Here is a 14,905-nt window from a genome sequence, read left to right as displayed (position 1 = left end):
GTGTGTGTGTGTGTGTGTGTGTGTGTGTGTGTGTGTGTGTGTGTGTTTAGGGGGTGCACATGCACCGAATCTCTACCTTGCACACCAAGGCAGGGTGTCTCACTCAAGCAAGGACTGGACCCAGAGCAGGCTGGAGCCAGCTTGTCCCAGGAGCGTTCCTACACCAGGAATCAAGCACCACGCCCACCCGGCTGTCTGGGGATTCTAGAGATCAGAACATCAGTCATCCCACTTGACCATCAAGGGCTTTACCCACTGAGCCATCTCCACAGCTCCCAAACTGTCCCCTGTCCCCCCTCCCCTGTACAGCCCCTTTGTGACATTTCCCTTGGAGGAGGCGCGTTAGGGTCCTGAAGCACACGCTCTCAAGGCTCTGGAGAAAAGAGAAATTACCCCTGGAGAACTCAGGCTGAATCACAGTGGCTTGGAGCCCAAAGCACACCAAGGTGCTCATTAAACAATTATGCCACTAAACAACAGAGTAACCACGATTTGGTTACAAACTAGCGAGCTAACCTCCCGCTTGTCTACGTCTCTGCGCACAGAAACCATGTAGCTTTCAGCCCTATATCCGCCTGCTGTTACTGCCAGGTCCCTACCTCCCTTGAGCCTGCCTTCTCTCTACACAGAAGCAGGGACTGACTGACCTCCACGTGGAGGCCTCCTTCATTTCTCAAGCCCTACCTCCAGCCCTCCAGGTGGACTGCGACCCGTAAGTCTGCAGGCCTGAGTTCACTGACCTGACTGAGGAAGTCAGAGGACTCGTGATCCTCCCAGCTCTGGTTCCTGCTCCGGGCCTTCCCCAGGCCGAGGAGGGTGTCCTGCTCCTCCTCCGGCCCCTTGTGTCTCTTCCTTAGGCCTGCTCCCAGATCGAAGTCATCTGAAGTCAGCAGGGGCTTGCTACTCAGCCTGAAAGCCAAACACACCATGAGGGTCAGCCCCTCGGCCAAGCCACCCTCAACGGGAAAGGGTGGTCCACCCGTGTGCCCGACGGACGCCAGAACGACCAGTGTGGGGAGGTGGGGAGACAGGTAAATGCCAGTGAACGGAGCACAAAGATAGTGAAGAGAGAGAAAATAACTTCAAGTCAGCATCCTCCACATCAGCCTCTCTCTTCTGCGGTGACACACACACACACACACACACACACACACACACACACACGCATGCATGCACACCAGTAAGACATATCTTTACCCAAACTGTACCAAGAGCAAAGGTGAGAAAATTTTAAGGCAATCAACCAGGGTGGGGGAGGAGGTGACATCAAGAGCCGGTGTGAGGGAGGAGCCCTGCATGGGGCCCCCTTTAAGCGGCTCTCAGGTCAGAGCCTGCCAGATTGCCAACGCTGGGCTGACGGGCCTGCGCCACCACACCGTGTGCATGGGGTGGGGTGGGGGCGCACACAACTGGGGCGCTGTGCATGCGAGGGAGCCGCTCCACCAGTCACGGTATGTCCACAGTGCACCCACGACTAGCTGTTTTTGGGGTTTTCTTGTTCGGCCGGTATTTGGCTTGTTGTTGTTTGTTTTTAACACATGAGGAGACTGAAACTGCAGGCTCAAACACCTGCCAGTAGGCCCGAGGTTGCAGCGAGCGGGGAGCTGGGACGTGGGAACGCTGCTTGTCCCTAGCTAGGCCTGCCTTGCTTCTGCCTACAGTCTCTCTCACCCTCTCCTGTGGCTGGTGACGAACACACGTCCATCTCTGTTCTTCCTCCAGCCAGGAACATCCACAGTTAAACATAAGATGCGGCAGGCTGGGGGCCGCTTTCTCATGACGAGACTACGACTACGCTACGGCCCTGCCTATGGCCAGTCCAAGCCCTCCACACTCCTTTTAGTTGCCGAGCGCTGGGGCTTAAACGTCCACTGACCCCAAGCTGGCCAGCCCTACAACCCTTCCCTAACAGACCTCACTGGCCTGTTTGCAGGGATGCTGGAGTCCATCTGGACGGAGGCCTGGCCCTGGATAGAAAGAGCCCTCATCCCGGCCCGCATTCAAGAGGGCCTCAGGAGGAGCCCTCCGAGACAGCGGCAGACGGTCCCCACAGAGCGGCCCCGGTCTCCTGTGGGATCCCAGGAGGATAGGCGTGTACCCAGCCTGCCCTAACGGCTGGAGCTGAAGGGGTACCTCAGCAGGGAGGGACAGAAGGGCGGGGCCACGTGTCCAGGCACGAGTTAAGCCACTGACCATCTTTCCGTTCTCCTGGCTCACCCTCCTGGACGGGGCGGCACTCCGGGCTCCCTGGGAGCTGCCGTTCAGGGATCAGAGCACCGGGCACTACTCCCAGGCCCCCTGGCGCACAGCGGCCGGCGCCTGCCAGGGAGCCCTGCTCCTCCCCTCCGAGCGGGGCGACCAGTCAGTTCCCGACCCACCGAGGGGCCAGCCTTACTTTCCGCTACCGCTGTTGCTCTTCCCTCTCTTGCAGGGGGGCGACAGGGCGCTCGGGGTGTGGGTCCGTTTCCGCGGCCTGCCAGGACCTCTGCGTGCCAGGCTTCTATGGGCATCCTCGTGCCTGTCCCTTAAAAAGAATTCACAGGCTCGGCTGGGAACCCGGGGCGGGCGGGGCGCGGAGCGAGGGCGCTTGGGTCCACACACACACCTGATGACTACCTGGGTCGACCTACAGACCAGATGTCCAGGATGGGGCACGAGCTGGGGAGACACTCACCCCGAGTCCCGGCGTCTCTGGAGCTTGACCAGCTCACGCTGTTTCTCTTTGTACCGCCGCTGGACCTCTGCCAGCCGCATCCGGAAGTCCAGCTCCAGGGCGTCCATGTCCTCCAAGGAAGACTTCATAGCAAACAGCTGGGAAGGGTACCACAAGGAGGGGGAGACAAATGAGGACGCTGATGTCTGCTACCAAAGACCGAAGGCCCCCCCCCCCCTTTCCACTGGTCTGTTTTAGAGACAGGGTCTCATGTAGCCCAGGCAGGCCTCAAACTCAGTATGTAGCCCAGGGTGACCTTGAACTTCTGACCTTCCTGCCTCTCCTTCCTGGGTACTGGGGTCTGCCATGCTGGGTTCGAATGCCAGGGTCTCCGGCATTACACTGCAGTTCAGGTTGCTATGGAACTCACTAAGTAGCCTAGCCTGGCCTGGAACTCTGAGCAATCCCCCTGTCTCAGCCTTGCGATTGCTAGGGATGCAGACATAAGCACCACCACTGTTTCTCACTTTCTGTGGCCCTCACTCCCTCTCGACACTCAGGACCCCCGATGCCAACTTCACCAGCCGGTTTGCCAGCTCTTAAGGGGACGCAACCAGATGCTGTCCAGCAGTAACAGTCTGGCAAGATAAACAGCAAGTGTGTTATTTACGTACGTGGGCAGGCCCACGGTGGGCAGCAGTTACCAGAGACCACGGAGGCAGCAAAGGGTAGCTAGCCCCAGGCCTCATTTCCAGTCTGCCTTCATTCCAATCTACCGTGCTGCACCCTAAGGACGTGCCTGGCATGCTATGAGAAGGCCGGGAAAGCCAAAAGCCCTGAGCCACCTGGCGAGAAAGGGAAGGAAGCTGGACAGTGGGGACCCCTCCCTGGCCTCTCAGGCTCCAGGACGATCATGGTGAGCGCTCACCCGCTCCTCTTTCTTCTGCATCCAGCTGTACTTTTTGTTGGAGTTCAGCTCCCGAGGGAGCCTCAAGTTCTTGAGTGGGTCTGAGAAGGGGTTCTCCAACACCTCCTTCAGCATGTGGCTGCTAGCGGCCAGCAGGCTTTCCAGGGAGGGTCGGACGACCAGGCTTGGCTCTGTACCTGGGAAGCCAGAGGGACCTGTGAATCAGTGCTGAGACCTGGACCACGGAAGGGATGGCTGCACCCACCCAGCCAGCCAGCCAGCCCAAGTTCCCAGATACTACAGAAGCCCTGGCTCTGGGCCACACAGCCACGAAGCATTGTGATCTCCTGGACTCAGGCCATCCTGCGAGGAGGACACAGTGTCAAAGACCTGGGATAGACACCGGTTTTGTCCCTGCACTGTGTCAAAGGCCAGGAGTACCTTGGACTGACCAAAAGCTGGCAGAGGCTTCTTCTTGGGACAAAGGACATCTCCACATGTCACCCCAGTACTCAGGAGGCTTAGGCAGGAGGACCGAGCTCAGGCTGTATGAAGACCCTCTCTCCAACCAAAGCAAGCAAGCAAAGAAAAATAAAATCCCAGGTGGGGGTGGGGAGCACGCACGGCTGAAGAGACAGCTCAGCAGGCAAGGGAGCGTGCTGCTCCTGCAGAGGATCTGAGTTCAATTCCCATCACCCAGTCAGGCAGCTCACATCCTCCTGTAGCTCCAGCTCCTGAGGGAGCCAACCCTTCTGCACCTGTGTTCTCCTCTCTCTCTTCCCCTCTCTCTTCTCTCTCTCTCTCTCTCTCTCACACACACACCCTTTAAAATCTTATATAATAAACTGTATGCCAGGAAAGGGGGCACACACTGTAATCCCAGCACTCGGGAGGCAGAGGCAGGTGATCTCTAGGATTTCAAGGCCAGCCTGGTCTACAAAGGGAGTTCCAGGACCGCCAGGGCCACTCAGAGAAACCCTGTCTTAAAAAACCAAGAGAGAGAGAAAGAAATAAAAAGCACAAACTGAGCCGGGCACAGTGGCGCATGCCTATAATCCCAGCACTCAGGGAGGCAGAGGCAGGAAGATCTCAGAGAGTTGGAGGCCAGCCTGGTCTACAAAGTGAATCCAGGACGGCCAGGGCTACACAGACACAAAACACAGCTGTTTTGTTTCTCAAAACAAAACAAAACAGCTCAAACCGGACTAGAGAAGTAGCTGCATGAGGAGCACACTTGCTGGGTGACTGTGGGTCACTGAGCACAAATACCCAGAATGCACTGCGGTGGCACAGTAACACGGGATTCCAGTTCCAGTGTTCCTGAGGTGAGACAGGAGCCAGGCAGGGGCCGTTCCCAGAAGCCCAGCTACCTGGCGGACAGGGCAGAGGGGGAAGCAGACACCAGAGCGTGTTCTCAGACCTCCACACGCATGCCGTGGCTCGTGCACACCGACACTAACGCACATGTTTGCGTGCACACAAAATACACACACGCACACAAAGATGGCGATGTTTTACAAAGCACAAATCAAGGAGAAAGATGTAAAGATCCCACACGCAGTCTCCCCTGGGGGAGGATGTCAAGTGTGCGCTAGAGTTGTAGAATTGTGCCCTCATGTTCCAACATTCCTACACACCCGCCTCCTGTGGAGGGCTGCGGATACTGCCTCAGTCAATACAGCGCTTGCCTGGCTTGCACCGAGCCCCGGGCTCAACCTCCCGCGCCATATAAACAGGCATGCTGGTACACAGCAGTAATCCAGGATCCAGGAAGTGGAGGCAGGGGGATCCGGAGTTCAAGGTCATCCGTGGCTGCGCAAGGCTTCTGAGCCTGCCTGAGCTACTTGAGATCATGTCTAGCCTCGGCTCCGGCTGCCTCAAAGTGCGCTCCTCTTGCCTCAGCCTCCCAAGTGCTAGAATTATAGACCTGCGCCACTATGCCTGGCTACTTTAGTTTTGTGGCTTATCGCTTGTGTGTGTGTACAAATGCGTATGAGAGAGAAACACAGAGAAAAAAAAAATACTACATATACACAGCATTATGAGGTCAAAGGACAACTTCCCAGGAATTGGTCCTCTCCTTCCATCCTGAGTTATAGAGACTTGAACTCAGGTCTTCAGGGTAGCAGCAAGCTCCTAACATGCTGAGCCATCTCACAGGCCCTCTTGTCATTTTCAACAAACTGACATTTTCTTTTTTTAATCTAAATGTTAAGCGATTTTTAGGTACCATCTGAGCATGCTTGAGGGCAAAAAAAAAATGCAACCAGCCATGTCTGAAGGCCAAGGGGGTGAGCACGGATCATCACAGTGCTTTATTAATCAGGGCTCCGCTGCCCTAGCCCCAGTGCAGGGTGGCCTCCTCCGCTGGGACTGTCCCCCACAATCCTTTTCTGAAGTCTCCCTGCCTTTCCCCACTAGATGTCAGCAGTGTTCTCCCGAACCAGTGACAAGCGACACTGCCACTACCAACATCCTGGTGGGGGGGGCACACGGGACGAGACAGGAATACCTCCTTTCCCACTGAAAATCGGTGCTTTGGGCTGTTATTCCAACCTTCCCTCATTTCTTTTTTTGTAATTTTTATCTATAAATCATTAACTGTTTGCTTTGTTTTCGTTTTGAGATACGTAACTTTGGCTGACCCGGAACTCTGCAAGCCAGCCTGGCCTTGGACCCCTCAAGGAACCTGCCTGCCTCTGGGATTGAAGGTGTGTGCCACTGTGCTCAGCTACTTTTAAATTTTCATTATTTTATATGCTTTGCCTGTGTGTGCATGTGTGTGTGTGTGTGTGCGCGCGCGCATGTGCGCGCACCAGCAGAGGCCTGAAGAGTGCTGCATCTCCTGGAACTGAACTTACAGGTATGAGACCTGGGAATCCAACCCAGGTCCTCTAGAAGGACAGCCAGTGTTCTCTTTCTCTGTGTAGCCTTGGCTGTCCTGGACTCACTCTGTTGACCAGGCTGGCCTTGAACTCTCGGCAATCCCCCTGCCTCTGCCTCCCGGTGCTGGAATTAAAGGTGTGGCCCACCACGTAAGGCACAGCTCTCAAACACTCTCTAGCTCTATTTCGTTGTTACTGTTTTTGAGACATATAGTCCAGGCTAGCCTGGACATAGGAGTCTGGATCTGAACCCTGGACACTCCTGCAAAAGCTCTACCCTGACAGACACCCTCCGGCCTTGTTTACTTGGCAGCACTTCCTCAGGCTGGCTTTGAACTCCCTGTGTGTGTGACCCAGGCAGCCTGAAGCCTTCAGGCCTCTCGCCTGAGCCACAGCTGGGATCACAGCTCTGTGCCACCAGCCAGCGGCTTTGATTCTCCATGTTTGGCTGGGAGCTGAGCCGGGCCTCCAACAGCTGAGCCATCTCTCCACCCCGGGCTTTATTTTCACACATCCTTAGGTAAATGAAGGCTGCAGCCCCACCCCCCTCACTGGGAGACCAAAGACAGCTGATCCATGTTACAGAAAGGACTGAGGCTTGCCAGGTCCATCTCCCTTCAAACAAGCAGCCTGCTGATCCAAAGCTCCCCAGGGACACATGTCAAAACAGGCTTTCTGGGTATGGTCACAACCCCTAACGTAGAAATTGGGATTCCTTTTTTGTTTTTGTTTCGGAACAGGGTTTCTCAGTATAGCCTTGACTGTCCTGAACTCACTTTGTAGACCAGGCTGGCCTCGAACTTACAGCAATCCCCCCGCCTCAGCCTCCCAAACGCTGGCACCACAGGTGTGTCCCATCCAAACAACCCCAACGGTCCATCGGGGTGCAGCATATGCAGAGGGTTCCTGCAGAGCTGGCTGAGTTAGAGAGTAGGAGGGTAAGCCCTAACCTAACACGCTGGTTTCTCCCAGAGGAAGTCAAAGGCCAGACATGTCTACACCAAAGAGGAAGTCTGAGTAGGTCTAGCCCATGCTGACAATCCCAGCGCTCGGAGGACAAGGCAGAGGAACTGCTGAAGGTTCTAGGTCAGCCTGGGCTACGTATCTACCTTAAAAAAAAAAAAAAAATGAAAGAAAATCTCTAGTCAAAGGGTCCCAGTCACTGGCAAGGTACTTGAGCAATCGCAGCCAACAAGTAAATCAACCTGTGGCTGTCACACTAGGGGCTGTGCAGAGATGTGACCCCCGCTGTTGCTCCCTGCTGTGCGGTGGGGGGCTTCCTCAAAAAGCAGCAGGGGCCTGGTGTGGAGGTGCACAAAGCCAACCTCTGCTCCAACAGTAGGACTGTGTTTGTATGTGTGTGCGTGTGTGTGTGTGTGTGTGTGCACGCCCACTCCTACAGTGCACACACATGTGGAGGTTCAGACAGATACCAAGTCACTTGGTGTCAGTACTTGTCTCTCTACCCGATTGAGAAAGGATTTCTTGTCCTTGTATGTGCAACAGGCTCGGAAGGCCAATGAACTGGAATTCTCCTGTCTCCGCCTCCAATTTCAGATGCTTGTCCCCACAGCCAGCTTTATATGGGTTCTAGGGATTTGAACTCAGATCTTCACACACATGTGATGGCGCTTCGCCCTTGCTGCCCGCCACCTCCCCAGGCCCCCAGCTGCAGGCTTGTTGCTTTTTTTACTGCAGAACCTTGAACCCCAGTGGGCCTGTGACAAGGAATCTTGGAGTTCGTATTCAGGCCTCTAGGAAAGACACAGACTTAGCCCAGCTGAGCGGGCCCACAGGCACGGGAGGAATTACTGGAGGCCCCACTGAGGGCAGGAAGCCTGGCAAAAATGAGGTCAACAGAGAGAAAAGTAGAACAGGGAAGGGGAGAGAAGCAAAAGGAAAGGCCAACTGGGCATGCCCAGGGCAAAAAAAACCCAAAAACCTCAAGATGACTTAATTCAAGTACCCAGATCCGGTTGTACCTAATGCTACTTCATTATTGCTCATCGCCTGTGAGCAAATAAATTCTCTCTGCCTTTTTGGGGGGAGGGGCAGAGGTGGAGTGGGAAAGATGGGATCTGTCATAGCCTAGCCCGGCCTCCAACTCAGCACGCAGCTGAAGATGCCGAAGTGTGGATCCTGACTCCATCCCTGAAGCGTTGGGATTACACGCCTGCTACACGTGCTGGGCAAGCACATTCGCTGATCACATTACATTTATTTACATGTGTGTACATTTATTTACATGCTCCTGAGTGCGCGTGTGTGCACGCACACACAAACATGCCGTGGCACGTGTGTGCAGCTCGGAGGACAACTTTTGGGAATCAGTTCTCTCCTACTGTGAAGGTTCTGGGGCTTGGGACCAGCAAGGAAGGCTCAGTGGAATGTGGATTTACCCATAAAATCCTCCCTCTCCCTGGCCCGACCCCTACCCAGCCTCTCAAAAATCCTGCTCTCATACATACATCATAGCAGCGGAAGGAGGTGAGACCAGAGGCCTAACCCACCAAAATGGTACCTCTGGTTAGACAGATTTTTCTCATTCTTCCCATCTCCACTTCAGTAGTGGAGATGGAACCCATCCATGGTTTATGGCTGAAGCAAACACTCTACCACTGAGCCACAGCCCAGCCCCTCACTGGGGGATTCTAGGCAGGTGCTCTACTACTGAGCCACACCCCAGCTCCTCACTGGCGTATTCTAAGCAGGTGCTCTACCATACCCCAGCCTTTTTTACACTGAGACTGGGTCTCAGTTAGCTGCCTAGGCCAGCCTTGTATTCTCTAGCCCAGGCTGCCCTTAAACTCAAAATCCTCCTGCCTCAGCCACTCACGTAACTGGGATGGTAGGCCTATACCACCAGGCCTGGTTTTACAAGTAAAACAAGAACAGAACAAAAGAAAACAATGTGAACAAGACAAATTCTGGGGGGTCTTAGAAGTTGTTAAGAAAACAATTCTAAATCCACTCTGTGGCCCCTGGCTGACCTGGACTTTGCTGTGTACACCATGCTGGTCTAGAACCAGAGATGGACCTGGGCCTCCAGGTCCAGACCCTGGGCTCTGGGACAGGCAAGTCAAAGGTCAGGAATGCCAAGAGGAAAGGCGCACACCACCACCACCAGCTTCTCCAACCTTCCGAAGACTCGAGTGTCGGCAGCCGGCAGCCCAGGCTTACCTGCAGCCTCCTGGCCTCTCCGGTCCAGCTCCAGCTCAGCTATCTCACTCAGCAGAGTGATGCCCTGCAGGAAGCTGTGTTCCAGAACCGTGCTGGGGGCTGCATCCAGCTTCTCCCCGGCTGGGACCCCAGTACCCAGGGAGGGTAGAGGCCTGGCTTGGGGCAGCTCTGCCGCGGCTGCCAGCACATTCATGCCAGCCAGTGGGTCCTCCAGGCCGGGCAGGAACGGTTCAGAGTGGGTCTCTTCCAGATAGCAGGCACTGCCGGGAGCAGGTGTGGCCTCCTGGGCCTCCAAGTTCACACACTGGCCCTCCGGGACAGCCAAGTCACAGTCTGAGAGCTCTAGGCTGGGCTGAGGCTCGGTCAGGGTTGGCTGGGGCAGGCTACCCTCCAGGCCTGCCTCCGCCACGGGCCCCTCCCTTGGCACATTCAGGGGTACCTCCACGGGCTCTTCCTTAGTCTCCACCAGCGGCTCAGGTGTCAGCTGTGTCCCCAGCTCCAGGCCAGCCATGCGGGGTTCCGTCCTGCCCGGTAGTTCTACCTGTGCTTCGGCCACCTGCGCCAAGTCTGCCGCTTCGGAGGGCTCCCGGCAGCCCGGAGCGGCTGTGCTCAGCGCCTGGGCCTCGAGCAGGCCGCCTCCGCAGCCGCCCGCGGGGCTCACAGCCACCATGGCCTCCGGGACGGGCAGGGCCAGCGGTGACCCGAGGGGAGGCAGCTCGGCCGGGACCTCTTCCAGATCCTCAGCCTCAGCCTTCACCTCGTGCTCAGCCAGCGGCTCCTCCTCGGGACTGTCCTGAGGTGGCTCTGGGATCTTAGAGGGCGACAGGCAGATGGGCTTGTCTTCCGGAGACAGCGCCAAGCGCTCGGGTCCATCAGCCGGGAGCGGCACGTCAGGGGCCAGGCCGTCGGCGTCAGCGGCCGCCGTGGGCTGCAGCAGGAAGGGGTAGGGTCTCCCGTAGTGTGACGGCAGGGCTTGGAAGGGGTACCTGGGGGGGATATCTGCCAAGGACAAAGGCAGTCAGTGAAGGGGGCTCCCCAAGGATCTGACCTAACCCCATAACCTGAGATAGGAGGCAACATATCACCACTGCCCTCTGCTGGATCAGCTGCAGGGTGGGGGGCACCCTCAACCCCACCCTTGCGCCAACTCCCCCCTCCCCCAGCCCCCACCCCAGCAGATCCTGAAACATCCCAGGACCCTTCTACACATCTGAGCCTTGGAGAGAAAAGGCAGCCGCCATCTTGTCCCTAGAGTCTCACAACTAGTTGTAAAGGCGAATGGAGACTGGACCAGAGGCAAATGCTTAGAGATCTAGGAAAGTCAGTCAGCCCAGGCTGTCTCTCACTCCAACAAAGCACGTGTTCAAAAGTCTCATAGTAGCTGGGCATGGTGGCTCATGCCTTTAATCCCAGCACTTGAGAAGCAGAGGCTTACAGATCTCTGTGAGTTCAAAGCCAGGGCTGCATAGGGAGACACTGTCTCCAAACACAGCAGAGCAAAAACCCTTCATAGTAAAATAGTTTCATCCAAAGAGGCAGCAGAGCTGAGTGAAATGGTTTGGCAGCGTCAGGCCTGACCCAGACCTGGGCAGTGCCCAACAGGAGCCTAACAAAGGGCAACAGTGTGCCAGAGCATGCTCCAGGCCAGGCATGTGCCCTCAGCACCCCATCACACCCAATGGCTGAGGAGAGGGGCGGCCTCCTGGGCAACCTAACGCAGCGCTAACATGGGTTCTCAGGAAGAACCCCAATCCTCAAGCATAATCTCACAACCTCCACTGCTCCCAGAAAAGGACGCATACCTCAGCCCCCAAAGCCGCCTGCAGCTGCGTAGTCCTGGCGAACACAGGACACTGAGACAGCATGCGTGTGAGACGCTAACCAGGCCTATGTCCCCTGCCTTCACTAACTGGGGAGAAATCTCAGCTGCATTCATTCCACAGCTGGACAGTGGGCTCCACAGACTGCTCAGCGGGAGGGAGAGAGCGAATGAATGAATGAATGAGCCAATGGCCAGGGGTGAGTGAATAAATGAAGCCGTAAACAGGAAAGATATGTCAACAAACAAACAAATGAAGGAGTAAATGAATGAGCGGAGGAATAAGTGAAGCAGCTAAGGAATGAACGAAGGAGCTCGTGAAGGAATGAGCGAGCACACAGAGAGACCTGCTGAGCAAGTGAACCAGGCCGCAGTGAGCAGTGTCCCCGAGCCCTGCAGCCCACCTGTGAACAGGGCCTGGAAGGGGCTGGGGGTCTCCTTCTCCAGCTCCCGGTCTTTCTTCTCCACCACATTCTCAGGAGCCTCTTCCTTGCGGGTGAGGCCCGGGGTAGGTGGTGGGGAGGCGGGCGGAGGGCTGCTGGGGTGTGAGCTGGGCGTGGCAGGGTAGGTGTAGGCCGGTGGCTTGGTGGCATCCTCCACTTTCTGGATGACCTTGGCCTTCAGGGCGGTCACGGGGGAGGCTCTTGGGGAAGGGGGTGGGCTCACAGCCTTGCTGTGGCCGCCTGCGGGGCCGGCAGCCAGGCCAGCGGGCTTGCGGGACAGCAGCCCGGGGCCCGGCGCGCTCAGGCCAGCCTTGCCCGTGGCTTCCAGGCTCCTCTTACTCATCTTCTCCTCCATGTCAGTCCGATGTTCCTGCGCCTTCAGTCGCTCCTGCTGGGAGGGAGACCGTGGGAGGTGTCTGCGGGGACCCTGGAGCCCCCCACCCCCGATGGCATCAGGCCACCCAGCCCTTGCCCATCCCAAGGCGGTCCCCACAGACATTCTACCATGGCATGAGTGTAATAAACGTGGCATTCTACAGAACCCAGAGAGCAGGCCCCAGCGTGCCGGGAGCAGGGGGCAGGGCACAGAGCTCTGGCTGTTACAAGGAGGGACGCAGAGATTTCCCTCGGGTCCCTGGCCCAGCCAGGGCCCTCACAGTTGAAGCAAGGAGCCTCTAACAATAGCAGAAGCACCCACACCCCGATGCCACGTGCTCATTGAGGAGTGCTCGGGACCTGCTCAGCCCTGAACTGCATTATTCGAGCACCTCACTGGAGAGGAGGACCACGGAGACAGCAAAATGAGAAACCCAGCTAGCCCTATGACAGCCAGCACTGACAGGGACCCAGCGGCTAGGACCCAAAACACAGGACAGCTCCACAGCCCGCCGCTCCTGTGGCCACCTGTACCTAAGAGCTGAGTAACTAGCCATTTCGAGGACCCCTGCTTCCTGGAAGCAGAAACTTCAAGACCAGAGAAGTTAAGTCATCTGCTGGAGGACACAGAGCCTGAAAATCTCTGCCACCCAACTCTGTCCAGACCCTCTCTGTCCTGTACAAACATCTCCAATCCATACGTCACCTGCACTAACTGGGTCCTCTCTGTGCTGGGTGCCACCAGCCACACCCTGGACCTCTGTTGAGATGCTGCCTCCCACAGGCAGCCCTCCCTGACTGCCACTCTCCTTTTGTGCGGCTTAGGGTGTCTGCCTCCCAGCACGGGGCCAGGGCTTACCACCAGCTGTGCGCTCCGCTGTAGCTCCAGGGCCTGCGCTGCCTGCTGCTGCAGGTACAGCAGCTCTTGCTGCCGGAGGAAGTGCTGCTGAGAGAAGAGCTGCAACTGCTGGGCGTGGTGCAGCGGGCTGCGGCCCGGTGGGTACAGGGCCGGCCAGAGGGGAGGCACTGCGGCCCGCTCCATCAGCTCGGCTGCGGAGAGAGACGGGGAGCTGCACCCACGCGACGCGCGCCCCCACTTCCGGAGGGAGACGCTAAGAACCAACGCACATAGCCGGGCAACAAGCCGTGGTCCCCGCTGGCTCCCCCAGTGTGGAATGCCAGCCTGTGCACGTGGGCACCACGCCCCTGCCCGAACCCCCAGGTGGAATATCCTCAAAGGTCGCAGTTGGGGCGTGCCAACCTGCAGGCTGTCACCAAAGCCACCGTGGGGACTCCACCCCACGCTCTGCAGAGCGAGCCCCAGAAGGGTCAAGGGCACCGGGCCCCCCAGGTGACCCCAACTGAACTGTTTTCCGAGATCTGCTCTCTGGACACAGCTGAGCACCCTTTCCTGGGCGTCCTTGTCCCCACCCTCTCCAGGGCTGCCCCACCCCCATGGGAGGCCAGGAAAGTCCCTGGCCTGTGACACAGGGGTCACTTACCAAAATGAGGCAGGTGATCACTGGGGATAACCACCAGCTGGCCAGACTGGGGGTCTCTGACGAACTGGTAAGCTGACGGCAGGGAGCCCCCTAAGCCAGGTGGGAATGCGGGGGCCATGCCCTGGTGTAGAGAGGGGGGTCCCAGGCCTAGGGGGAAAACCCAATTTCACACCTGTGTCCGGAGGTTAAGAAGCCTTGTGGTCCCTGATCTCCACGGAATCCCAGGAGACAGAGAGTCCAGGCAGAAGGAACCGCCCGGCTGTCCGCCCCGCCTTACTAGGGGAAGCACTCCCCTGGGGGAACCCCCTGAGGCCGCACTCACCGTAAGGGTGCCCAGCGAGCCACATGGATGTGCTGCCCGAGCGAGGCAGCCAGGGGTGCGTGGCCAAGTGTGCTGCGGGGTCGGCGGACCAGCGGCCCGAGCCCGCCAGCGCCGGGCCCCCGGTCACCATGAGGTTCAGGCCATTAGGAGCGCAGCTGCTGGGGTGCAGCCGGGCCAGGTCGGCCAGCTCCTTACTCTCTCTGCGAAGGGAAACAGAGGCATAGGAACCGCTGCTGGCCAGGGAGCGGGAAGGGGGAGGACGGTCACAGCCCAGGGAGCAGACAAGCGTGAGGGGGAGCCTGGGGACAGCTGAGGCTCCGCCCCACTGGCTGGGGGGGGGGGCTTCAGCCCAAGGTGGGAGCCAGGGTCACCTCACCACCCTCACCAGAAGCCCTCAGCCCCAGCTCAGGGCCCCCAAGCCCTCACCGGAGCAGCTTCTCCTGGTCCCGGTCCAGCCGTGCCCCTAGCAGCCGATCCTCCCGGTGTCTGGCTCGCTCACAGTCATCATCGGTCCGGCCATGCCCTGGGGGCCGAAGGCGGCAGTGAGTCCCCTGCCGGCGCAGTCCAGACCCCACTGTACCTCTCACCCGCTGTGAGGATCTTCCCCCAGCAACCCAGACCCTTACGACCGACCCCTGAGCACCAGCGAGGAGTCTCTGGCCCAGAAACATCCCATCTACGCCTTCCACCGCAGGAGCCTGCCTGCTGCTCACACAGACAGCTGCAGTAAGAACCACAATGGCAGACACAAGTTTAAATGCAATAAAAATCAAACATGGGCAGAGACAGGGGGCCTCTGAGTTCAAGGCCAGCCTGGTC

At 57.7% G+C, this 14,905-nt stretch overlaps 1 protein-coding gene across 6 annotated transcripts in view; it reads right to left on the bottom strand.

Moving 5' to 3' along the window:
* Tnrc18 (trinucleotide repeat containing 18) overlaps positions 1-14,905 on the bottom strand; it is an 84,919-nt gene that overhangs the window by 34,508 nt on the left and 35,506 nt on the right. For 3 of the 6 annotated variants that reach the window (XM_055598470.1, XM_055598469.1, XM_055598473.1), the window contains 10 exons: positions 14,513-14,609; positions 14,087-14,286; positions 13,765-13,911; positions 13,122-13,312; positions 11,849-12,278; positions 9,626-10,624; positions 3,582-3,757; positions 2,675-2,811; positions 2,396-2,524; positions 741-909 (listed from right to left, as the gene is read on the bottom strand). In XM_055598470.1, the coding sequence (XP_055454445.1) occupies positions 741-909; positions 2,396-2,524; positions 2,675-2,811; positions 3,582-3,757; positions 9,626-10,624; positions 11,849-12,278; positions 13,122-13,312; positions 13,765-13,911; positions 14,087-14,286; positions 14,513-14,609 (2,675 nt within the window). The remainder of the gene's footprint in view (positions 1-740; positions 910-2,395; positions 2,525-2,674; positions 2,812-3,581; positions 3,758-9,625; positions 10,625-11,848; positions 12,279-13,121; positions 13,313-13,764; positions 13,912-14,086; positions 14,287-14,512; positions 14,610-14,905) is intronic. The other 3 variants (XM_055598471.1, XM_055598472.1, XM_055598474.1) reach the window with 3 other exon arrangements.

Source organism: Psammomys obesus, unplaced genomic scaffold (genome assembly GCF_907164565.1).
Source record: "Psammomys obesus unplaced genomic scaffold, mPsaObe1.curated_primary_1811, whole genome shotgun sequence".
Taxonomy (NCBI): domain Eukaryota; kingdom Metazoa; phylum Chordata; class Mammalia; order Rodentia; family Muridae; genus Psammomys; species Psammomys obesus.
The sequence above is the reverse complement of the archived record's forward strand: the minus strand, read 5'-3'. Positions and strand labels throughout refer to the sequence as shown.